We start from the raw sequence: 22,207 nt of genomic DNA on the forward strand, positions 1-22,207 counted from the left end.
AGAAGTCTTTTCAAGGTCACAAAGATATTTCTCCTAATAGTTTATTTTCTACTAATATCTCGATGTAAATTGAAACAGAATATGAATGTATAGGATGAACTTGCCAAAGTTCAATCCTGGAGCAGTCCAGGTAAGAATTCTACAGTTTCACCAGTGAAATGTATTAAACTTCTTAGCAATATTTTAGACATCTCTCATTTCTAGATGGAATTTCAGTAGGTATTTATCTTGTTCCATAAATGAAGCACAGAGTAAAATCAAGTACTTTTTCTTTTTTACACCAGCTTTAGCACACTATACTTAGTGTTCCTACACCTAAGCTTAAAATAACTTTCAACAGTTTTTGAACCTCTGAAATTAGTGCACCCTAAAAGGAATTGAGCTGTCACTAGAAAAAAATAGCATGGAAAATCCACTTTAGGTGAATCCCCTTTAGTAGTTATCTAATAGCCTCATAGCTTTAAAAAAAGAACTTATCTTTTATGCCTGAATTACATGTATTACATAATTCGTTTCTTTCCAAGCAAATGAAAGAAACAAGAAAAGAGAGCTATATAAAGAGTATAATTAAGAATGATTGGCAGTTTTCCACAAAACCTAGTCTATAGTGTCGATTGCATAATCAGAACCTCAGCAACTTTTGTTTGCTCTTCCAAAGTAACCGATTAGCAGAGTCAGAGATAGGACTTCTTTATCTATACTTGTTTTCCTTTTGATAAAGATAACATCTTGTAAAAAATGCAGACAATACAAAGCACTTGCAAAAAAATAAAAGTTAAGTGCATGTCAGAGATGGAGATCTCAAAATATGAGTAATTCCCTTCTCTCTTAGGAACAGATGAGTACATGGTCTCTAGATGAGAGATTTCCAGCATGTGATTCAGTTCTCACTTAAGGAGGTTAAAGGAAGCACAATATAATGGTTCCCACTTTCCCCTTTCTTCCTGCCTCTGCCTATGTAGAATAGGGTTGAAGGAATAAGAGTCATGCTCGTCACTGTAAAATCCATTTACCTTTGAGCAATCCATGTTCATACTTCTTTTTATGAAAAAAGAAATAAAGTTTGGCTTTATAAAGCCTCTATTTTTATATTCCTTGATACCTGCAGTCAGTTCTATTCCTAATCTTACCTAGTAACCTTATTTCCATGTTGTTGCCTATTTTTTGAGCTGTTAAGTAATCATAGTAATAATCGGCCTCTTTTAATTTTAATTTGGGGGCTCATTTGTTCCTTGACTTATTTTTACATTAAGACTTTAGAGATATGCGATGTCTTCTACACATTAAAGGCTGATTTGTTTACATTGGGTTATAAGTATGTATCAGAAGATGCTTTTTATGGTCACAAGTTCCCATAGAGGAGAAGGGAAGCAAAACCAAGGCTCACACTGAAGGGCCAAGCAGTACCTCACCCTATATGAAGAAAATGGAGGGTGGGGTGGCAGCAGGGGGCAGGAACTGTGGAAACTAGAGCACACGGTTGTTTTCTCCTGGGGATAACCATGCATGGTTGGCACTGAGGAAATGAAGGCCTTTATTTTCAGACAAGGAAGAAAATAGCCTTTTTATGTGACTCTTCCTAATTTTAAAATAATTAGGGAAAAATAAGGAAATGGAGGCTCAGAAAGGATTTGTGATCAGCCCAAAGCCACCCAGCTAAGTGGCAGTTACACCTTCAGCTCCACAGGCCACACTCAGCCACTACACTATAAAACCCAAGACTGATCAGAGCAGTAAATGACAGTTAAGATGTCCACCAGCTAGTGTGTTAAGCTTCTCAGAAAACAGCTTCTTCAACATATTTAAATCATATATCTCCAGAAAATCTTTACAAGTTATAGATTTACTAGAATAGTTTCAGTCATATGTTTCTGTCCATTTCATGTGTTATTAAAAGGAAATGACTTGGGCTGGGAATGTGGCTTAGCAGTAGAGTGCTTGCCCATGAAGCCCTGGGTTCAATTCCTTAGTACCATATAAGCTGAAAAGGTTGGAAGTGGCACTGTGGCTCAATGGTAGAGTGCTAGCCTTGAGCAAAACAAGCTCAAGGACAGTGCCCAAGCCTTGAGTTCAAGGCCCAGGACTGGCAAAGAATAAAAATAAAAAATAAAAGAAACTAACTGTTTTATCATGCCCAAGCATTGTATCGTTGATGTGCCTAGTTCCTTATTTACAACTAAATGAAAAAAAATTCTTGAATTCTTAATATATTCCAGACACATTGTGGAATCCAAAGGCATATAAGGAATAATATAACACACAAAAAGCAATTAGGAGCTGGGTGTCAGTGGCTCATACCTGTAATCCTAGCTACCCAGGAGGCTGAGATCTGAGGATCACAGTTCAAAGCCAGTCATAGTAGCAAAGTCGGTTAGACTCTTATCTCCAATTCACCAGAAAATCGGGAGTGGTGCTGTGGCTCAAAGTGGTAGAGCACTAGCACTGAGCTGAAGAGCTCAGGGACAGACCTGGGCCCAGAGTTCAAGCCCATGACTGACCGCCCCCCCCCCAAAAAAAGCAATTAGGACATATAAGGATATATAATGTGGTATATAGGACGGAAAATGCCCTGGAAATGCCACTATCACCACTGAACTAATCCTTCTGTGTTGCTGCTCATAATGGTAAGAGAAGCACAGAAATTGGATCATAAAATTAACAAAAGATAATTAATAGTGTAGGGGAGAAATCAAACCATGAAACTCATGTGTTCTATGGTACTTTCCCTCAAAGTTTGTAGCAGTATTGAGAGACAAGCTGCCCCTTTCATCTCTTCTTCTTCTTCCCCTCCTCCTCCTCCTCCTCCTCCTCCTCCTATTCCTCCTCCTCCTCCTCCTCCTCCTCCTCCTCCTCCTATTCCTCCTCCTCCTCCTCCTCCTCCTCCTCCTCCTCCTCCTCCTCCTCCCTCCTCCTCCTCCTCCTCCTCCTCCTCCTCCTCCTCCTATTCCTCCTCCTCCTCCTCCTCTTCCTCCAGGAAGTTCAGCTACTTCAATGGCTTCCATTTTAAAAAAATGTTTTTAAAAAATCACCATAAAGGGCTGGAAATATGGCCTAGTGGCAAGAGTGTTTGCCTCGTATACATGAAGCCCTGGGTTCAATTCCCCAGCACCACATATACAGAAAATGGCCAGAAGTGGCGCTGTGGCTCAAGTGGCAGAGTGCTAGCCTTGAGCAAAAAGAAGCCAGAAACAGTGCTCAGGCCTTGAGTCCAAACTCTTGGACAGACAAAAAAAAAAAAATTCACCATAAAAACATTTTCTAGAATTAAATCATGGATACATTTCTCTCAAATAGAAAAGAGCAGAAGTAAAATCTGCCTTCCTTAAGTATGAACTGAGAAGACACCTAAAGATAAATGTCCCACTTCCCCTAAGCCAAAATTTCCAGGATGAAAATAATACTATTTAAACATTATCAAAAAAAATGGATGGTTCGTCAACTTTCAGCACTTAACTTTTTGATACTCTGTTTAAACAGAGTAAGAAACAGAAGTGAGGTAAGAGAGCAAAGGTTGGCTAAAAGATATTCTAGTCCTGTCTAGTATTTTTAAGAGCCATCAAAGACCCAGATATCTAATGGTTTGATCCATTTTATCTGAACACCTGTCACATATCAATTTAGTTGAAGTGTGAAGGTCATATATAATTGTCCACATAGATCAGAATAACTAGGATTGGACAGAAAAACTGCCTAATGTTCACCATGTGGTGCCGTAGCAGAAATAGCTCAAGTACCCTGAGTAAGTGTTACAAGGACAGCTTGTGAAGAGGACCTGGTCCGCTCATGTGTGGTGAGTCAGTCACCCTTGAAGGCTGGCTCCATTATCTGGGGTCTATTCTGTTGGGAATCGTCATTTTGCCAACAGTGTACAATCAATCATTTGGAGGCAACCATATATGCTGCAGCCCAGGGAATCATTAACACAAAGTCAGAGAGCTCACACTCAACTGCACTGAGATACTACCGCATCTACTGGGAAGCCCTGAGCAATGGGGGAATGAAAGAACTAGCCCCAAAGTATACATTCTCAGAGAAACCCCAAGTTCTCATTTTGCCCTGGACCTAGGCTTTTCATTTTGTATGTACAGAAAACAAGTCTTGGTAGCTCCTTTACAAGTGAACTGACTGCTTCTGACCTAATTTCACCCTTGCTCTACTCATTGGATCTCATAATCATTTGTCTATTTAAAAGTAACCTTATTGACAACATTCATTTATCTTTTGCACAATTTTCCTGCCCTATGAGGTCATTCCATAACTAGCAATACATTCCGTAATTTTTCTCATGTTGAAAAGAAACACTCCAATTCTCTACTTTTCTACATTACAAAACTTGTGGGAAGAGCTGTTTGTACTTGCTGACTCCTTCATATCCTTCAGCCCCATTCACATAGGACTTGGATCATCACTGCACTAACGCTGCTCTGGTCAGGATCACCTCCATATTGTGAAGTTCAGTGGCAGTTCTCACCTTGCAAGGCCCATCAGCAACATGAATGAACTGACTATTTCTCCTTTTTGAAACATTGTATTATGTGCTCTTTGATCTCCTAGTACTGGGCTTTGAACTCAGGCTTGCTTCTTCTCTCAGCTGGTGCTCTACTTGAGCAATGTCTCCAAGCAGGCTTTATGTTAGTAATTTCAGAGATGGGTCCTATGGGCTTTTCGGAGTTGGCTTTGAACCACAATCTTCCAGATCTAAGCCTCCTGAGTAGCTAAGATTACAGACCTGAGCCACCAATGCCAGGCTTTTAATTGGTCCTCATCCTACTTCCCTGTCAGCAAATCCCCAGTTTCCTTTGCTGCCTCTTGTTCATCTTTTAAAGCCTCTAATCATAAGACTACCTTAGAATTTTATTGATGGACCAAACAACCAAATAATCAATAGATAAACAGATAGAAATAGAAATATAGCTTCATTATGATTCATGAATAACCCTTTACTTACCACTCAGTTTAAGACTTACTACTATTAGGTAAAATTTCCCCCTGTATGTCCCTATCACCTTTCCCCCTTTCCTTCTAGGAAGTAATCATCATTCTGACTTTTGTCTCTGTAATTCTCTTGTTTGCTCTTCCTGCTTAGAGGACAGCGGTGCCCGGGTGGAGCTGCCACCCTTTCTCACATTTCCGCCCGTGGGATGAAAAGGAAATATTGGTTATAGACATAAAAGTATGGAAAAAATGAACAAAGTGAAATCTAAGTTGACAGTAGCATTTGGATTAGAATGTCATGCAAATATGTTTGAACTCATCATATTTATGTGATCCTTTGCTCAGTCTGTTCAAACTGCTATAACAAAAATACGACAAGTTAGGTGACTTATAATAAACTGCTCTTTTCAATAACAGAAATTTATTTCTCACACTTCTAGAGGCACCAGTAGAACTTATGCCAAGATTAAGGTACCAGCAGAATTTGTGCCTGTTTGAGGACCTGTTTAACTGTGGACAGCATTCTTACCCTCACTTGCATGGTGAAGAGACAGAGGTGTATCTTCTGGGTTTATTTTATAATCTATTTTCTGAGAGCTTAGTCCTCATGTCCTGATCACTTCTGTAAAAGTTCTTCCTCTTAAGAACATAGCCTGGGTTAGGATTGGTTAGGATTTCAACATGAACCTTGAGGGGAGAGAAACATTCATCGCAAACCCCGAGCCAAGAGATGAAACTCGAAGTAAATGCCAATTTAGAATACTCAAGGATAAACCAAACACAGAGGTAATAAGCATCTAATAACAAATGGCATCTCCTTTAGATAATTTATATACTAAACATTTCTAAAGCCCAATAATAGTTATTATCGTTTCATAAAATGTAACCTATTTTCTCTCCTGTTCTAGAAATTACAACATAAAAAAATTCACATATAGCAACCAAAGCTTTTAAATGAATGTGTAACTAAAATAAACATATACAGTGAGACACTTCTCAGATAAACTCTAAGAAAGCATTCCATTCCTTCTCCTAAAAGCTCACATTGGCTTTTCTAATTTAGACTATATGCCAAATACTTCCTTAAGCTACACTTTTCTTGGGTCTGGACCTTCTGAGAGTGAATTTTGATAACATAATTCCATGCAAGTATTATGCCTTTATTTTTCCACTTATACTATTTTCTTTAAACTGTATATATATTTTACTAAAGAAACTGCTTTCTTTCTCTACCACTTCCTCAGCTAGTTCACAGTCTCCAGGGATAGCTCAAAGCTCCTTTCCAGTGCTGTTCTCTCTGTAGATTGTTATTTCCCCAGCCTTGGTCTGCAAATGTTTTCCACTCTGTCACCATGCCTCTTTCTGCCACCCCTCTCTTTCCTCTTACTTCTGTCTACCATGGCCTTTTGTTATTTTTATAAAGAAAACATGAAATCTTTTAAATTCATTTCCAAGTCTTCTACTGTTTTGTTTTTGTTTGCTTGTTTTTATTTTTCCCTCTCAGTGGCAGTAAAGAAGAAACCATTTCTCAGGGCATACCATTGAACTCTGCAATTATTTTCTTTTTAGAGCTTTTTTATTAATTATCTCTCAAACATTTCTAAGTATTTCATACCTCTCATATGTCAAATTGTTCACATACAAGACGACAGAGATAAACGTACACATCTCAGCACTGGAAATTAGCCAATTTAAATGTCTGATGATTCTGAGGCTATTTACCTGAAACTTAAAAATTCTCTAAAATACTTACATAAAATAGCTAAAATTAAAATCTAAAGGTTAAGCTTTTTTTGGTTTTGTTTTGGTTTTTTTGCCAGTCCTGGGGCTTGAACTCAAGACCTGAGCACTGTCCCTGGCTTCTTTTTGTTCAAGGCTAGCACTCTACAGTGCCACTTCTGGCTTTTTCTATATATGTGGTGCTGAGGACTCAAACCCAGGGCTTCATGTATACGAGGTGAGCACTTTACCTCTAGGCCATATTCCCAGCCCAAGCTTAAGCTTTTTATTAACTTAACACAAATTACTGGACTTCAGAAATGTATACCTACTTATCTTCATGGACCAGCACAGAAGCAGTTTTATCATCCAGGGAGGAAGAGACAGAGTAGTCCTGCCACATTTTGCCAGTAAGGAAAGACATTAAGCCAAGAAGTATATATAGCAAGAAAATTAGAAATAGATAGATATTTTACTGCCTTCAGGATTTTCTTACTACAGAGCTGAAATGTTCTAGCTATGATACTGTGGCGGAAACACCACTTCTAATTTCTCAGCTTAAACCATCTGACTGTCAAACTCTTACTTGCTGCCAGAGCCATTCCTTCATCTGCTTCTATGAAAGCAATCTTAGAATCATTCATAATGTTCTTAGTCTACTGCCAAACTGGGACATTTCTGCCTCTACATCATCACTATATGTGTCTCCATTTGGTCCCACTAGGAATTCTTTGCAATTGGAATGCTTGTTCTCACTTCAATGTCACAAATTTTGAACTAGCCTCTCCTTCCTTATTATAAAATAATGAGCTCCTTAACTTCCTTTACCTCAGAAACTGACATTTGAACAAAGATTTAGAGTAGAGTAGGGAGTCAGCTATACAGAAATATGCATTAAAGCGCTCTAGGAAAAAGCCCATACCAAGGAGGTAGGTTAGATGCCCGGCAGGCCTGTCCCAGAAGAGTAAAGGGGCCAGTATGTGGCAGAAGGGGCAAAAGACCATGTAGAGGTGGTTGAGTTGGAAGGTAAGAAGGCTGGATCATGTAGAATAGTGCATGATGTTTCAGGAAAGACTTACAAAAGATGAGGAAGTTATCACATGCATATGAGAAGAAGCAAGTTCCAGTGCGATGCTAGCCGGCACCAGGGCTTTAAAGAACTCTGCATGGCCTTTTCGGGTAATAAAATGCAAGCAGATCATGTAAGTCTGTTAGGCTTTCTGGTTTTATTCTGAATGACAGGGAGAATTAGCTACAGTAGGGTTTGAGCAAGAGTAACACTACCGTCATTTTTGTGTGTTTGGCTGGGGATTGAAACCACGGCCTCAAGCATACTAGGCAACTGCTATGCTACTGAGTGACACATCCAACAGTAACAGTGTCTGACTCAGCTTTAACTGGAGATTGCTGGCTGCTGTATATGCAGATACTTGAAATGAGTAGGGTGGGGTCAAGAGTAAAGGACGAATGAAGAGCAAGGAGAAAATGCAGACAAGGATCCACTGTACATCTTACAAAATTAAGAAGTGTGAGGGAAAGGGTGGGTAGGAGAGGGATAGGGGAAAATGTTGAAAGGGGTGACACTGATAAAGACATATAAACTGCTTTGCTAAATGGCAAGTCCTTTTGTATACCTACCTAAGATAATAATAAAAATAAATAAGTAAATAATACAAATAGACTAGAAAAGGCCAAGAGTAGAAAACAAGGAGAGTATAACAAGTTATTATAGTAGTCTAAATTCCAATTATAAAGGTTCAGAACAGTGTGATTAACAGTACCATGAAATGGTTAGAGTCTGGATATGTTTGGAAATTAGAACCAAAAGGGCATTCTAATGAATTAGTTATGGAAGATAAAGAGAAGTCAAATGGAAAGGCAGAATTTCTGCCAGCTAGAATTGAACAGTTTTCTGTAGAGAAGATTTGATGGTGGGATTAGTAAAGTTTGGGATGTATTAAGTTTGCAATGTCTATCAGATTCCAAGTAGGTATTCTGAACAGATAGATACACATGGAGGTCTAAAATTCAGGAAAAAGAGTGGGGCTGGGAATTTGATTTGGGTGTTACTGGCATTCTGAGAGTACACTGAGCTATAGGGATGGATGGGATCACTGAAGGATCAAAAAACAAAAAAGATCCAAGAATTGAGTTTCATTTAAGTCAAAATGAGGGGAGACAACGAGAGCTGTTGTATTCTATTTCAAGAGTTCATGGCAAAGTATTCATTGTCCTAGTTCTGAAATGGCGATCTGTTCATTGACAGATTGAATTTTTGGGAATGGGAGGTAAATGGAGAGTTAATAGATTGTTCTGTAGAAACATTTTTGTCCCACTATGACAGGAGAGTTGGAGACATGTCATCTTTGTTAATATACTAGTGTGGCACACTAACTAAAAGAAGCAAGTAGAGCTAACGTGGAGGAAGGCAACACATCAGGTTATAATAAAACCTGAAAATCTGGAGTATTCGTGTGATTTCGAAATGAAGGTGTGATTTGTCCCAGCCCATTCCTCCCACAGGTGTCATATGGTTCTTCATAAATTAGATACCTTGATGACCTGCCTAACTCAGAACCCCAAAAACTGAAACTCAAAGCTACACTTGGGGCTGGGAACTTGGCTTAGTGGTAAAATGCTTGCCTAGCATGCATGAAGCCCTGGGTTCAATTCCTCAGCACCACAGAAACAGAAAAGGCTGGAAGTTACACTGTGGCTCAAGAGGTAGAGTGCTGGCCTTGAGCCAAAAGGAGCCAGGGACAGTGCTCAGAGTCTGAGTCCAAGCCCCAGGACTGGCAAAAAACAGATAAATAAACAACTACACTCACACCCATTAAAATGACAATTTTTTAAACACAAAATGAGAAGCATTGTTAAATATTTGGAGAAATGGAAGACAGAATTGGTGGTGGGAAGGTAAAGTAGTATAGCCACTCTGGAAACATTTGACATTTTCTTAAAAAGTTAAACACAGAGTTACCATATGAACCAATAATTCTACTTCTAAAATAGAGAGGACATATCTCCTTGTTGGACACATAGAAGGAGAAGTTATTGATCCTTTTGAGATGATGAAAAAGTTCTGGCAATGGCCATTGGTACTGTCAGTGAACTCAAAGCCACATAACTGTAGATTTTAAAAGTATTACAATGGTTAAGGTTTTTGATGTACATATTTATCACAGTAAAAATACTTCAATCAGAATGAATACAGAAAGGAAGCAGTGCAGACTGTTTGGCTAAGCACTGGATGAGAGCAGCAGATGGAGAACTGACAATAAAAGGGATCACTACCCAAGAAAACAGAGAAAAGATTCACAGAGTATGTCTCATAAGCCTCTGAGAAATTACAAAAAAATATGTTTCTTCTCATTAAAAAAAACTCATTGAAGAAGTAAGGAAAACAGATAAAGGGATACAATTGTGCCAAGCAGGCCAGAATGAAAATTCTGTGCACACATAGGCTTCTGATGAAAGGGAAAGACAGAACATAAAAATGTAGAGTTATATTTTTAAATAGTCTATGTATAAAATATGCTTTAAACTTATAGATATAAAGGAAACACCATGATCAAGGAAAATATGACAAAGAACAATAAATTTAAAAGTAATTCCTATTTCATTTGATTGCAAGGTTAATGAATGATTAATTGGCATCTGGGAAGAAATAAGAAGTCATCTACAAATGACCAACTCTCTTCAAGACTTGAAAATGCTCAGAGAAGGGATACAAAGAAAGGGCCAAAGGAGCTGTATTTATTCTTACTTGCCAAAACAAATTTTAGTGATACTGTTTAAGTTAGTAACACAGTCAATTGAAAAATAATCTAAATTTTAATATTTCTCAATATCTTTTTCTTAAGCATTATGTGTGTGTGTATATGTGTTTGTTATTAGTGTGTGTCTATATATGTATGTTACTAGGGTTTGAAATCAAGACTATTCCTGCTAGACAAACATTTTACCACTTGATCTTTGCCTCTCTTTTTCCTCTAGATTAGTTTTCAGACAAGGTATTGTGTTAAGTTTTTGCTGGGATTGGTCATGGTCTTATTCTGTGTATGTTGCTAGAATTACAGCTCATCACATTTGGCTTGTTCATTGAGATGGAAGTCTTGCTAAATTTTTCTTTTCTTTTCTTTACTTTTCCTTTTCATTTGGACTGGCCTTGAACTACAGTCCTCCTGATCTGCCTCTAGACTCTGGATTTATAGGAGTGAATCACTGACCCTGACTGAAAGATCATTTAGCATTATATATGGTTGTTAGAAAGATAAAGTAATCTATAAGTTAGAAAATTTTCAGTCTCACTTCAGGTTTTTTTTGGTTGAAATGATAGAGATTATAATTAGGAGCTCTTATAAAATCTCACAAAGTAACTCTTCATATATCAATTCCTATCATTTGCATATTTTTGGTAAGTGGGTATATGTACTTATGTATACAGAGATGTTGAAAATGATTAAATGTATTCATTATTTCTGTATGATAATGATGTTAGTTGATCTTTATCTGTTTTTGTGTTTTCCAATTTTGTTCTAGTTTATAAATAATGAGTCATTACTACATTTCATGAGAACAATGAATTATTTTTAATAGATAATACAATTGAAAGAGTATTTACTCTGTTAAAGATGACAAAGTTATTGTTTCTCTTTGATAACTAGAGCCAGGGCTCTGTATTTCAATTGTTTAAGGTTCTTTCAGTTTATTAAAAGTCATTCAACTATGACTTGGAATACAATAGTGTTAAGTGAAGTAAGCCAGACAGAAAAAAATGTAAGTTGTATGGCTTCTCTCATTTGCGGTAACTAAAATGTGTCTATAAATCTACAATTAAAAGGGGCTGGGAATATGGCTTAGTGGCAAGAGTGCTTGCCTCATATACATGAAGCCCTGAGTGGGTTCGATTCCTCAGCACCACATATATAAAAAAGGTCAGAAGGGGCACTGTGGCTCAAGTGGCAGAGTGCTGGCCTTGAGCAAAAAAAGAAGCCCCAAACAGTGCTCAGGCCTTGAGTTCAAGGCCCAGGCCTGGCAAAAGATAAAAAATGTATAATTAAAACCACCGGGGCTGGGGATATAGCCTAGTGGCAAGAGTGCCTGCCTCGGATACACGAGGCCCTAGGTTCGATTCCCCAGCACCACACATACAGAAAACGGCCAGAAGCGGCGCTGTGGCTCAAGTGGCGGAGTGCTAGCCTTGAGCGGGAAGAAGCCAGGGACAGTGCTCAGGCCCTGAGTCCAAGGCCCAGGACTGGCCAAAAAAAAAAGAAAAAAACCACCGGATGGTAAAAGAAATAAAATACATAGGGACGTGTTAAATTATACAGGTCTTTGGGTATTCACACAGAGTGAGAACAAAGAAGGATATTCTTAGGATAGGATCAATAGGCCCAATATCTATGTGCATCTGACCATACACAATATTTATCAAAATGAACTCCCGAAAGTGGAAATGAAGATTTTCTGGTTTTTCCCCCTTTGTTGCTGTTTTTGTTTTCTTTTCCTTTTGTCTTATTTGTTGCTTTATCTGTCTTTGGGCATGGGCACAGAAATGGAGGAACAAAGGGTGAAAAATGCAGCAGTGGTACTCGCTAAACTCTATGTTGAAAATGAACTATAAAATTTGAGGGTGGGATGGGAGGGAAAAACTGGAGGAGAATTTTTTTTTTTAATAGTCTGGGAAACCATCATGTTTAATTGAGAGAAACTAGAGTTTTTAAATTACTTGGGAAGGGTCTGTTTTCTCTATTTTTTCACAGTTTCTACCATAATATGATTCTTACATCTTTATAACATTCACACTGGTTACCTATTTTTTAAAAACTTCTTTCAACTAAATGGAGATTATTAGTTAAGTCTTCACATAGCACTGATCAAGGACTCTTCACCAATTATCCTAGGATACGCACTTTGGACAGCCTCCATGAACTTCCATGATCCCACCAATGGTCACCCCAAATTCTGATAGGTTGACAGGGTACAAGCTAAATGGATAAATAGAACAGCACAGAAATAGAGGACACTTGCCACTGTCTCTTCTATTTTACCCTCCCTATGGAAGGGAATACATTGCTCTGTCATTACACTCCTCAAGTTCCTTTGAATAAGGTAGTCCAGATGTCTCATGTACTTTGCCCTCAATATTACTGAATATGTCTCACACTTAGTAAGTCTCCTCATGTCATACTTCTTAACCTACCTTTTCATGAACCACTCTCCTCATACTATTGTATTCTCAGCACTGTTAAATTTAGTATTCAACTTTCTTTCCAATTGATTTTATTTTTGCTTTTGCTCTGGTATAAGTCCAAATGGATCTGAAGGACACCAAGTGAGATGCCTTCTGGAACAGATTAAAAATACTGGCCTGCTTATAAAATTAGGAGCTTTCTACCCCATATTCTCACAGTGGAACTGAATCTGTCTCAGAACCAAATTGCTTCCACTTTTCCCTAAAAAGAACCAGAGATCCTTAGAGAAAAGGCTGATTGCAGAGCTGGCAGAGAGAAAAGATAGGATGAGCCCGGAACATTCTGTTGCAGTAGGGAGTAGAAAAGTGCTTAAGGAAGGATGGGATACGAAAGGGACTGGGAGGCTGCCTAAAGGAGTCCCCGTGGGCCAAATCTGGGACAATTTCAGCCTTGACATAAACAATAACAGTAGCAGATTAAAAGCTTAGCTGCTTTAGCTATAGTTGCATGATCTCCTTTGCTCATTCTCTCTTCTACTATGAATTATCTCCTTTATTTCTCCTCCCTTAAACATTGTGCATGGGACAAAAAAAACCTCATGTTTCTTCTGCACTGGATGGCACATCTGCTCTGGATGGGCTTTTCTATACTGAAAGTTGTTTTGGATCCAAGTTTTCATTTTAGGCTTTAGGGTGATCCCAGAACAAATAAACACCCTCTTTAGTGACTTAAGTTCTAAACCAGTGAAACTAACCTGACAGGATGAGATCCTGGTGGCTCACACCTGTAATTCTAGACACTCAGAAATCTGAGATCTAGAGATCAAAGTTTAAAGCTTGCTTAAGCAGAAAAGTACAAGAAATTCTTATCTCCAATTGACCAGTAAAATAGCAGCCTGGAGGTATAACTCAGTGATAAGAGTGCCAGGGCTCTATGTTCAAGCACCTGTACCAGCACAGAAAAATGACTCATTAGCAAAATAGTTGGATACAAAGCCAGGCACCAGTGGCTCACACTTGTAATCCTAGCTACTCAGGAGGCTAAGATCTGAGGATTGTGGTTCAAAGTCTGCCCAGGTAGAAAATTTCCTGTGAGACTCTTATTTTCAATTAAGTGGCCCTGTGGCTCAAGTGGTAGAGTGCTAGCTTTGAGCACAAAGAGGCTCAGGGACAGAGCCTAAGCCGTGAGTTCAAGCCCCATAACCAACAAAAAAAAGTTGGATATTAAGTGGTCCATCTAAGTTTGTATGGATTTTACACTGTGATTTAAAGCCAACCCCTGGGCTGTTACAAATTGATTCCTTGTCGTGTTCTCTGTGCTATTCATTTCCTTGGAGACTTAATGGAGTGACTTATCAAGGAGTATAACATAGGACTCTCTCGCTCCATATTTAATGCTTTTTAAAATACCTTAGCAATAATTTCTGTGTAAAATATCACCACAGTAAAGAGTGAGTAAAAAGACTGAATTCTTTCTTGACTTTCCCATTCTTTCTCTCATTTGTAGCTGAAAAATACTGAATGACTGGGAATTTTCTTCAGTCTCTCATTATAAATGAAAGAGGTTGGGCAGCGACTGGGTTGTTGTGTCTGATATCCCTTTTAATTCTAATAATTTGCATTTCTTCTGTAATAGGATCTTGGTTCCATGGGAAGGTGAAGCTTACTGAGAATAATATTGTCTTTTTACATAAATTGATGTCTTCCAGAGGCACACTGACAACCAAATAAGTAACTTGAGGGGGGAAATGCCCATCTTATCAAATGAAACTGATGTTAGAGCCAAGGCAGAAAAACTGCTAGATTCTATATTACTGACAAAATGTTTTATCAGTTTGTATTATGTTGTTTTTATTTAGTTTTTGGAAACTTAACACTTTAACTAGTTTTCTGCAAGTTTTTAAAGTTCCTTTTGTATAAGTTACACAAAAGTTTTTAGGTGATCATGAATAGGAATCATTTCCTTACAAATGTATGGACTTCAAATCATGAGATTCTTTTGAGAATCCATAAGAAAATGCTTTAAACGCTTCAGCTCTCTGCCAACAATTATAACAATGCTAAATTTAGTAAGATTTTGGTTTGTCCTCATCTGCACAATGATGATAATCTCTCATTTCAACTTTCCAATATAAGCATTGTTATGAAATCATCTGTAGTCTAAGATTGCTTGAAAAAGGCAAAAATAACTTTAATTCTTGCAAATCTGAACAACAATATGCAGCATAAAAGAATAAAAAGCTCATTGCATAACACAGTGGATCAGAGAATATCCTAAGTCTCCTTCCATGGACTTACCCAGCCATAAAAACAATTGTGTTTTATTCAAGTACATTTAAATAAAAATAAATTACAGCCCTCAATAAAATTTCATGGTCAATTGAAATTATAATCCCCACCAGAATCCAGAGAGTAAGTAAAACATTTAACAAAATGGAAAGGTACTGATGATATTTATGCCATTAGATCTTCTGGCCACCCAGGTTGAGCATCTCTATTCCCCAAATCTACATCTGAAATCCTTTGAAACTAGATTCTAGAGCACTTCAGATTTTGGATTTTCAGACTGAGGATATCTGAGTGATAAAGTATATGCAAATATTCTAATTAATAAAAATCTCCAAAATCTGTAGCACTTCTAGTCCCAAGCATTTCAGATAAAGGAAATTCATCTCATATGTGGCTGAGAATTTAGTACAAAAACTCTAGTCAAAAGTTATAAACTTGTTTTCTGCAAATACTAAGGAAGCCAGTATGTTGTGACCTACTGACTGCATTAGTTTTCTTGTCAAATGTGTTTCACACATGTACACTCACATACAGAAACAGGCTCCCATTTAGCCCGACTTCACTACCAATGATCAAAATAGAATTTTTTAATCCTCATATAAAATAAAATTAGTCTCCTTTCCAGATTTGAGCACTACTATATTTGAATCTTCGATAATCCCTCTATTTCATGCTACATCCATATCCCTATAAAGGAATCTGACTCTTACCTTCAGTGCATAAACACAAACCTAATTAAAATCTTAGGTACAGAGTATAACCTTGGGAGATATACTCTGATGATTGGAAACAAAATAACAGTTGCAGGAAAAAGGACAATAGCAGCAACAAATGTTCAGATTATGAAGACTATTTGTCAGACTAATTATGACATTTCAGATCTTGTACTCCCTCACTAGCGGATTCCGTGTCTTTGTTTAAATATCTGATTTGCCTGTGGAGAAGACTGAATGTTATGATGCATGATATTGCATTTATATAGGAAGAGTACCAGGCTTGGTAAAATATTCAGTCTTAATACTAATGCATTGTCTCTAGTATTAGTTAATATACACAAGTCCATGACAGTAAATTAGAAAAAAAGAGTATGGATGATTTTATGGAGATAAAAACTTGTCATAAATCATTTGGACTGCTATATGAAAGTAGCTGAGACAGGAATGCATTTCTCACAGATATGAGGACTACAAAGTCTAAAATCAAGTGTTGGCATTTGATGTTGAGTGAACACCTTCTTTTTGCATCCTTCAGGGTAGATGACAGAAAGACAAAAGGGACCAAAATTCCTCCATTAAGCTCTGTTATTATGGCTTTAATTCCCTTATGGAAACAGGGCCCTCAGGCTGTAAACACCAGCCCAAAGGCCCCACCTTCCAACACTTTTGCAATGAGGACTCAGTACTTGACATAGAAATGTGGGCAGGGGAGCACATTCCGGCCATACTAGCAATATATCCACTAATCGAAATATATTTCTATTGACAAGAGAAGTAGGAAATGTAATTCACGACTTGAATGGATCAGTGAGTGCCTGATCTAAACGTGGAGTGAGAAAAGAAGGTAAGAAACTAAGGTAATGTGGGGTGGATGAGCAGAGTCCAAATCTTGTGTGGCTTTAGAGATGTTTCTAAGGATTTTGCCTGCTATGATAAGGAAAGCAGGGAATCACTTAATAGTTTTGAGAAGAGTGGCTTGATTAGTCTAACTCTGGTGTTAAAACTGGTAGATATTTTGAAAATAAATGGATTTTAAGAGACCAGAATGGAAGAAGAAGGATTAGTAAGAGATCGTGGTAATCTAGAAAAGACTGATCTTGGCTAAGACAAGGGTACAACAGTAAGCATGATTAGAATTGACTAGATTGTTGATACATTTTGAGAAGTTTCCCAGTTGGTATGAGAAAACAAGTGTCACACATGACTTCTGGGTTTCTGGCCTGAGCAACCAGAAGAGCACAAAATCAGTGATCAGTAACTCAGCTGAAAACATAGTAGGCAATTCTGTTGTAGTTCCATGGAGGTAACAGAGGGTAAAGCTCTAAGCTAGAGAAAGAAATTCATTCTTATTTAAAACTGGGAGTCTATGAGATCACTGAGTGGGAGCTTGGGGCTCTAGTTAATTACTGAGGTAGGAAAGAAGATGGACACGCTACAAAGGCTTGTGTGGAGGCAGCAGGAAAAGGAACATAATGTCTAGGCAACCTATCTTACTCTCTGACATCTGCTCGTCTTTCAGTTCTGAGTCTCCATTGGCATCCTATTCCCTGGACTAAGTGCCTCTACATCATCCTGCTCTCAGTATCCTCTTAGCATTTGTCACACTGTATTACAGTTTGTACTGACTCATTCTTCCTGTAAATTGTAAGCTTCTCAAGAGAAGAAATCAAGTTTATACTTTTCATACAGCATTCCCAGAAATTATCATGTTGCTTAGCACACAACAGCTGAACACAAATTGGTTAAACTAAGTCAATACATTGGTACTTACCTTCTTATTATAGATATGGTACTAATATGAGAAAATGATCAGTTATGGCACTGGCACCACACGTATGTCTAATATGTTATACTCATTTTATTAAATGCATTTTCATATCTATTTTTCCATAGGGAATTTTCCAGCATTACTAGTTGGAGTGTTTCTGTGTTCTGATTTAGGTCAGAGGAGAAGAAATTAATACCTGTTTGTATCTATTAAGTATATATACCAAGTGTGTGACTTTCATATGCTACTTTACTTACACTTTTAACTTCAAAAACTTGGGAAGAAAAGTATAACGAATTCCATTTAAAACTAAGCTTTGGAAATGATAACTTGCCTAAGGTTATCCCAATGATAATAGTAAGGATTTGAGTGTCTGTGACATCCTTGGTAACATACATACACATATATACATACACATACATTCATATACACACACAATGTTGGCAAAGCAAAATACAATAGCTACTAAAATGCAATTATATTACTTACTGGAAAATATAGGAGCAGAGACCCAAAAAGGATCGTTTCCAATAGGATAAGGCCGGATGCCCTGATGCTCTGAAAAACAAAAAGGAAATGTGGTTAGTTTATGTTTCTAGACATAAAGGAGTTATACTATTATGAAAATGCTTGAACTATTAAAATAGAATTCTTTGAAGGAAGTTAAATATACATTTTTAAGTGTCTGGCATTTAGAAAGTGAAACATGCAGAAAGACTGGCTATAAAAGTAATGACGGTATCAACACTAATGTCATGGGACTTTACTTCAAGTTTCAACCACTGACAGTTCCAGGCAGCTGAAAACTCTTCTTGAAGATTGTGTCAATTCATGAAATTCACAAACACCGAATATTTGTCTGTATTTCCAAAGTACAAGCTACAAGTACATACTGAATGCTATTCTTTAACCATTTTTAATTACCTGCAGAATCATTCTTATGGATTAAATAGGCACATCTATAAAGTCTTGGAATCTCAGTGATGTATCTCCTACTATACTAAATTATAATAGTCCAAGCTCTAAATGTATCTCAACTCTGTGAGGAATATGAATCATTGGTACATAGCTATTGAGATATTGTGATCCTCTGCTAGGACTATCCTAGACACATACTAATTATTACCAATAAGGGAAATCATGGAATCTATGTTTCTTTGGGTTTGGCTTACTTCACTTAATATGATTTTTTCCAAGTCTTTCCATTTCTTACGAATGGGACAATGTCATTCTTTCTGATGGAAGCATAGAATTCCATTTTGTGTGTGTGTGTGTGTGTCACAATTTCTTGATCCATTCATCTACTGAAGGACACCATATTTTAGCTATGGTAAATAATGTTTCAATGAACATGGTTGTGCTGGTAGTTTTAGTATGACCTTGTTTGTGATCCTTTGGGTAAATGCCCAAAAGTGGGGTTGCTGGGTCATAGGAGAGTTCTATGCTTAGCCTTTTAAGGAACCTCGCTTCTGCTTTCTAGAGTGGTTGAACAAGTTCATACTCCCATCAACAGTGTAGTAGTTTTCCCTTTTGGCTTTATCCCCATCAGCATCTCTTATTATTTTTCTTGAAAATGGCCATTCTAGCTGGGGTGAGGCGGAATCTCAATGTTGTTTACATTTCTTTTATGGCCAGAGATATTGAGCATTTCTTCATCTGTCCCTTGGCCATTCTTATTTCCTCTTCAGAGAAGTCTCTCTTTAAGTCTTTAGCCCACTTATTAATATCATATGATGCTAAGTGAGATGAACTCCAAGATATGGGAACAAGAGTTTTTTTTATTATTGTTAGTATTTTTAATGTACCATGTAGAATTTTTTCTTTTTTCTTTCCTATGGTTTATCTCCGTATTTCAGTACCCTGGGTATTGTATATATGTTTATCTGAATTAGGGAAGGGAAGGAGAACATCAAAATGATGAGACAAAGGATAAAGGGTAAACCAATGCAATAACAATACTCACAAGACAATTCATTGGAAATTAACTGTTCAACTGTGGCGGGAGGGCCTCAGGTTAGGGAAGGGAAGATGGGAGAAAAATGAGGGAGGGGGTAATAAATATAACAAGAAATTTATTCACTACCTTACGTATATAACGTAACCCCTTTGTACATCACCTTGACAATGAAAAATCACATTAAAAAGAATATGAATCATCTTAAGAGAACAATGTTGCCATGTATAACAGCTGAAATACTGTTTATCCTTTCATCAAAGTTCAGAAACCTAAACTGCTTGTTAAATAAGTTTCCTGAAAAGTTAGTTTGCTAAGCATAAATGTATCTAATTATCTTAAAATATTTTGCTAGACTGCAGATAGCATATTTCTTTTAGAATTGTGGTGAGAATAAAAGACCAAAGTCAATTTTATCTTCTAACAGCAAATTCTATTTCAATGAGTTCAGGTATCAATAAGAAGTAAATATACTGATGCAGATTGGAGTTTCTGTGCTTTCATAAAATGTATATAGAGATTACAAGAGATATTAATGTTTTACTTAGCAAGCAAACCATTTGAACAAAAGATGCTGAAAATTCCAACCACAAAAGTGCATTACATCTTTTCAGTAAAACTGTCTGACAACTGGACAGCCAGGAAGACAAATTTCTAATTTTGCTTCTAAAGTCCTGGTAGATATGCTTTATGCACTCCACCCAAAGCACTAAGAGCTTTTATGACTCTAAGAATGTGGGAATGAGAAACAAGGTAAGTTAGTGATCAGAGGTGATTATCTGAGAAGCTTCTTATTATTTTTTCTTCTTGTATTCAGGCCCTTGACCATGCTGGACTATCACTCTCCTATTCAACACCATCCCAGGCCTTTAGTGGCTGCTGCTTGATTTGATTATTATGTTAGCTAGCAGATGTTTCTGTGAAAAGAAAAATTTTATCTGCAAGTGTTTAAATGAATTTGGGCTCATAGAACTTCAAAAATGGCAAATTACAGCATTTGCTTAGACAGCACAGACACAACTGGAGAATTACATTGGCAAAGTACTCTTAATTATAAATACTTTATAGCTCATGTTTTAAAGTTTCTGAAACAATGTCGTTAAGACTAAGAATCACAACTGTTACACAAAACTGCTTGTTAAATAGCCTATGCAATGCTGTAGACTGATCACAAGATGAAAAAAGCTAGAGGGTATAGTAGAAAAGACAGTTGCCAAGGTATAGATAGGTAGCAGCCAAATTCCAGTCTAGGCTTGGGATCCAAATTGACTCCAGAAAAGCCAAAAGTGTAGGGGTAAGGAGCCTTTCTCTGGGTTGAGAACATTCTGTGGTTTGGTGGTTCTTCCATCAGGCAATATCATTTGACTGTTTTTTAGTCAGTAAACTCTATAGTGATGTTACAGCTATTACTACCATGTAACAGCAGCACTGACATGTTTGTGTTTAGGTTCATATGGAATCACCTGCCTCCTTTTCTGATGGAAATGGGCAATCCTCTTCACACCTGCTTACCCTTGCTCCTGGATGAAGAGAGAAGACTATAGTCTCATCTTATAAACTAGACTCTGACAAGTAGTTCCAGAATCAAATGTAAGGCATATCATAAACGTGCGCTCTTTCCTTTCAAAATATTCTTCATGGCCTTATAGGATGTGGAAATCAGAGAAGCTGAGACTTGAGGGCATAGAAGAGGCACCCTTCCCCACGCACTTCCCCTCTTGTCCTATTGGTTTTACACATTGTGGTCCCATTGTGGTCACTTGTTAATCTTTCAGAGTGTCTTATGAAGGTGACAGGTTAGTGTTAAATTTTAATATACTGACTGCGTAAAGTAAGAATAGGAAGAAAGAGACTCTCAGTATGAATGAAAAATGGAGATAACGAGCAAAACATCAGAGACCAAGGGAAAAAATTGCACCTCTTTCATAGTTGTGTGTGTGTGTGTGTGTGTGTGTGTATGTGTGGTGCACATGCATGTGTGTGTGTGCAAACTAGGCTGGTGCTCTCCCACTTAAACTATTTTTCCAACCTTTTTGCTTTAGTTGTTTTTCAGAACTAGCCTTAGACCTTGATCTGCCTAACCTCCACCTCCACTTTAGCTTGGACCACAGGCATGAGATTTCATGCCAGGCTTGTTTTTAAGATATGGCCTCTCCATGTTTTTGCCTGAACTGTTCCTCAATCTTTATCTTTCAGTCTTTATCTCTTGCATAGGTGGAATTGTAGGCAGATATACATAGTGGTTCTCAAGGATGGATTTTGTACTGATCAGAATCTTCATGATATTTGCATAAAAGCATATATTTTATTTTGATAATATTCACCCCTCTGTTACTTCTTCTTGTTCTTTTCTCTACCCAACATTTTTTTACTTTACAACCTTCCCTGTGATAGAAATGGTTACATATATATGTACACATATAGTAATATGTAATAAAAGATGAATAATATTGATATTATTGACTATCATATATAGTGAATCATCTTAAGAGAACAATCTCACTTTGTATACCAACTGAAATACTAATTATCCTTCCCTCAAAAATTCAAAAACCTAAGTTGCTTGTTAATAGTTTTTTAAGCATAAGTGTATCTATACTATATGTATATGTAGATATACATACATACAT

The 22,207-nt window shown here is 37.3% G+C and overlaps 1 protein-coding gene across 1 annotated transcript in view; it reads right to left on the reverse strand.

The window, feature by feature from the left end:
• Gpr158 (G protein-coupled receptor 158) overlaps positions 1-22,207 on the reverse strand; it is a 296,234-nt gene that overhangs the window by 83,056 nt on the left and 190,971 nt on the right. The window contains exon 5 of the mRNA XM_048367807.1: positions 18,113-18,181. Coding sequence (XP_048223764.1) covers positions 18,113-18,181 — 69 coding nt within the window. The remainder of the gene's footprint in view (positions 1-18,112; positions 18,182-22,207) is intronic.

This window comes from Perognathus longimembris, chromosome 18 (genome assembly GCF_023159225.1).
Source record: "Perognathus longimembris pacificus isolate PPM17 chromosome 18, ASM2315922v1, whole genome shotgun sequence".
Classification (NCBI taxonomy): domain Eukaryota; kingdom Metazoa; phylum Chordata; class Mammalia; order Rodentia; family Heteromyidae; genus Perognathus; species Perognathus longimembris.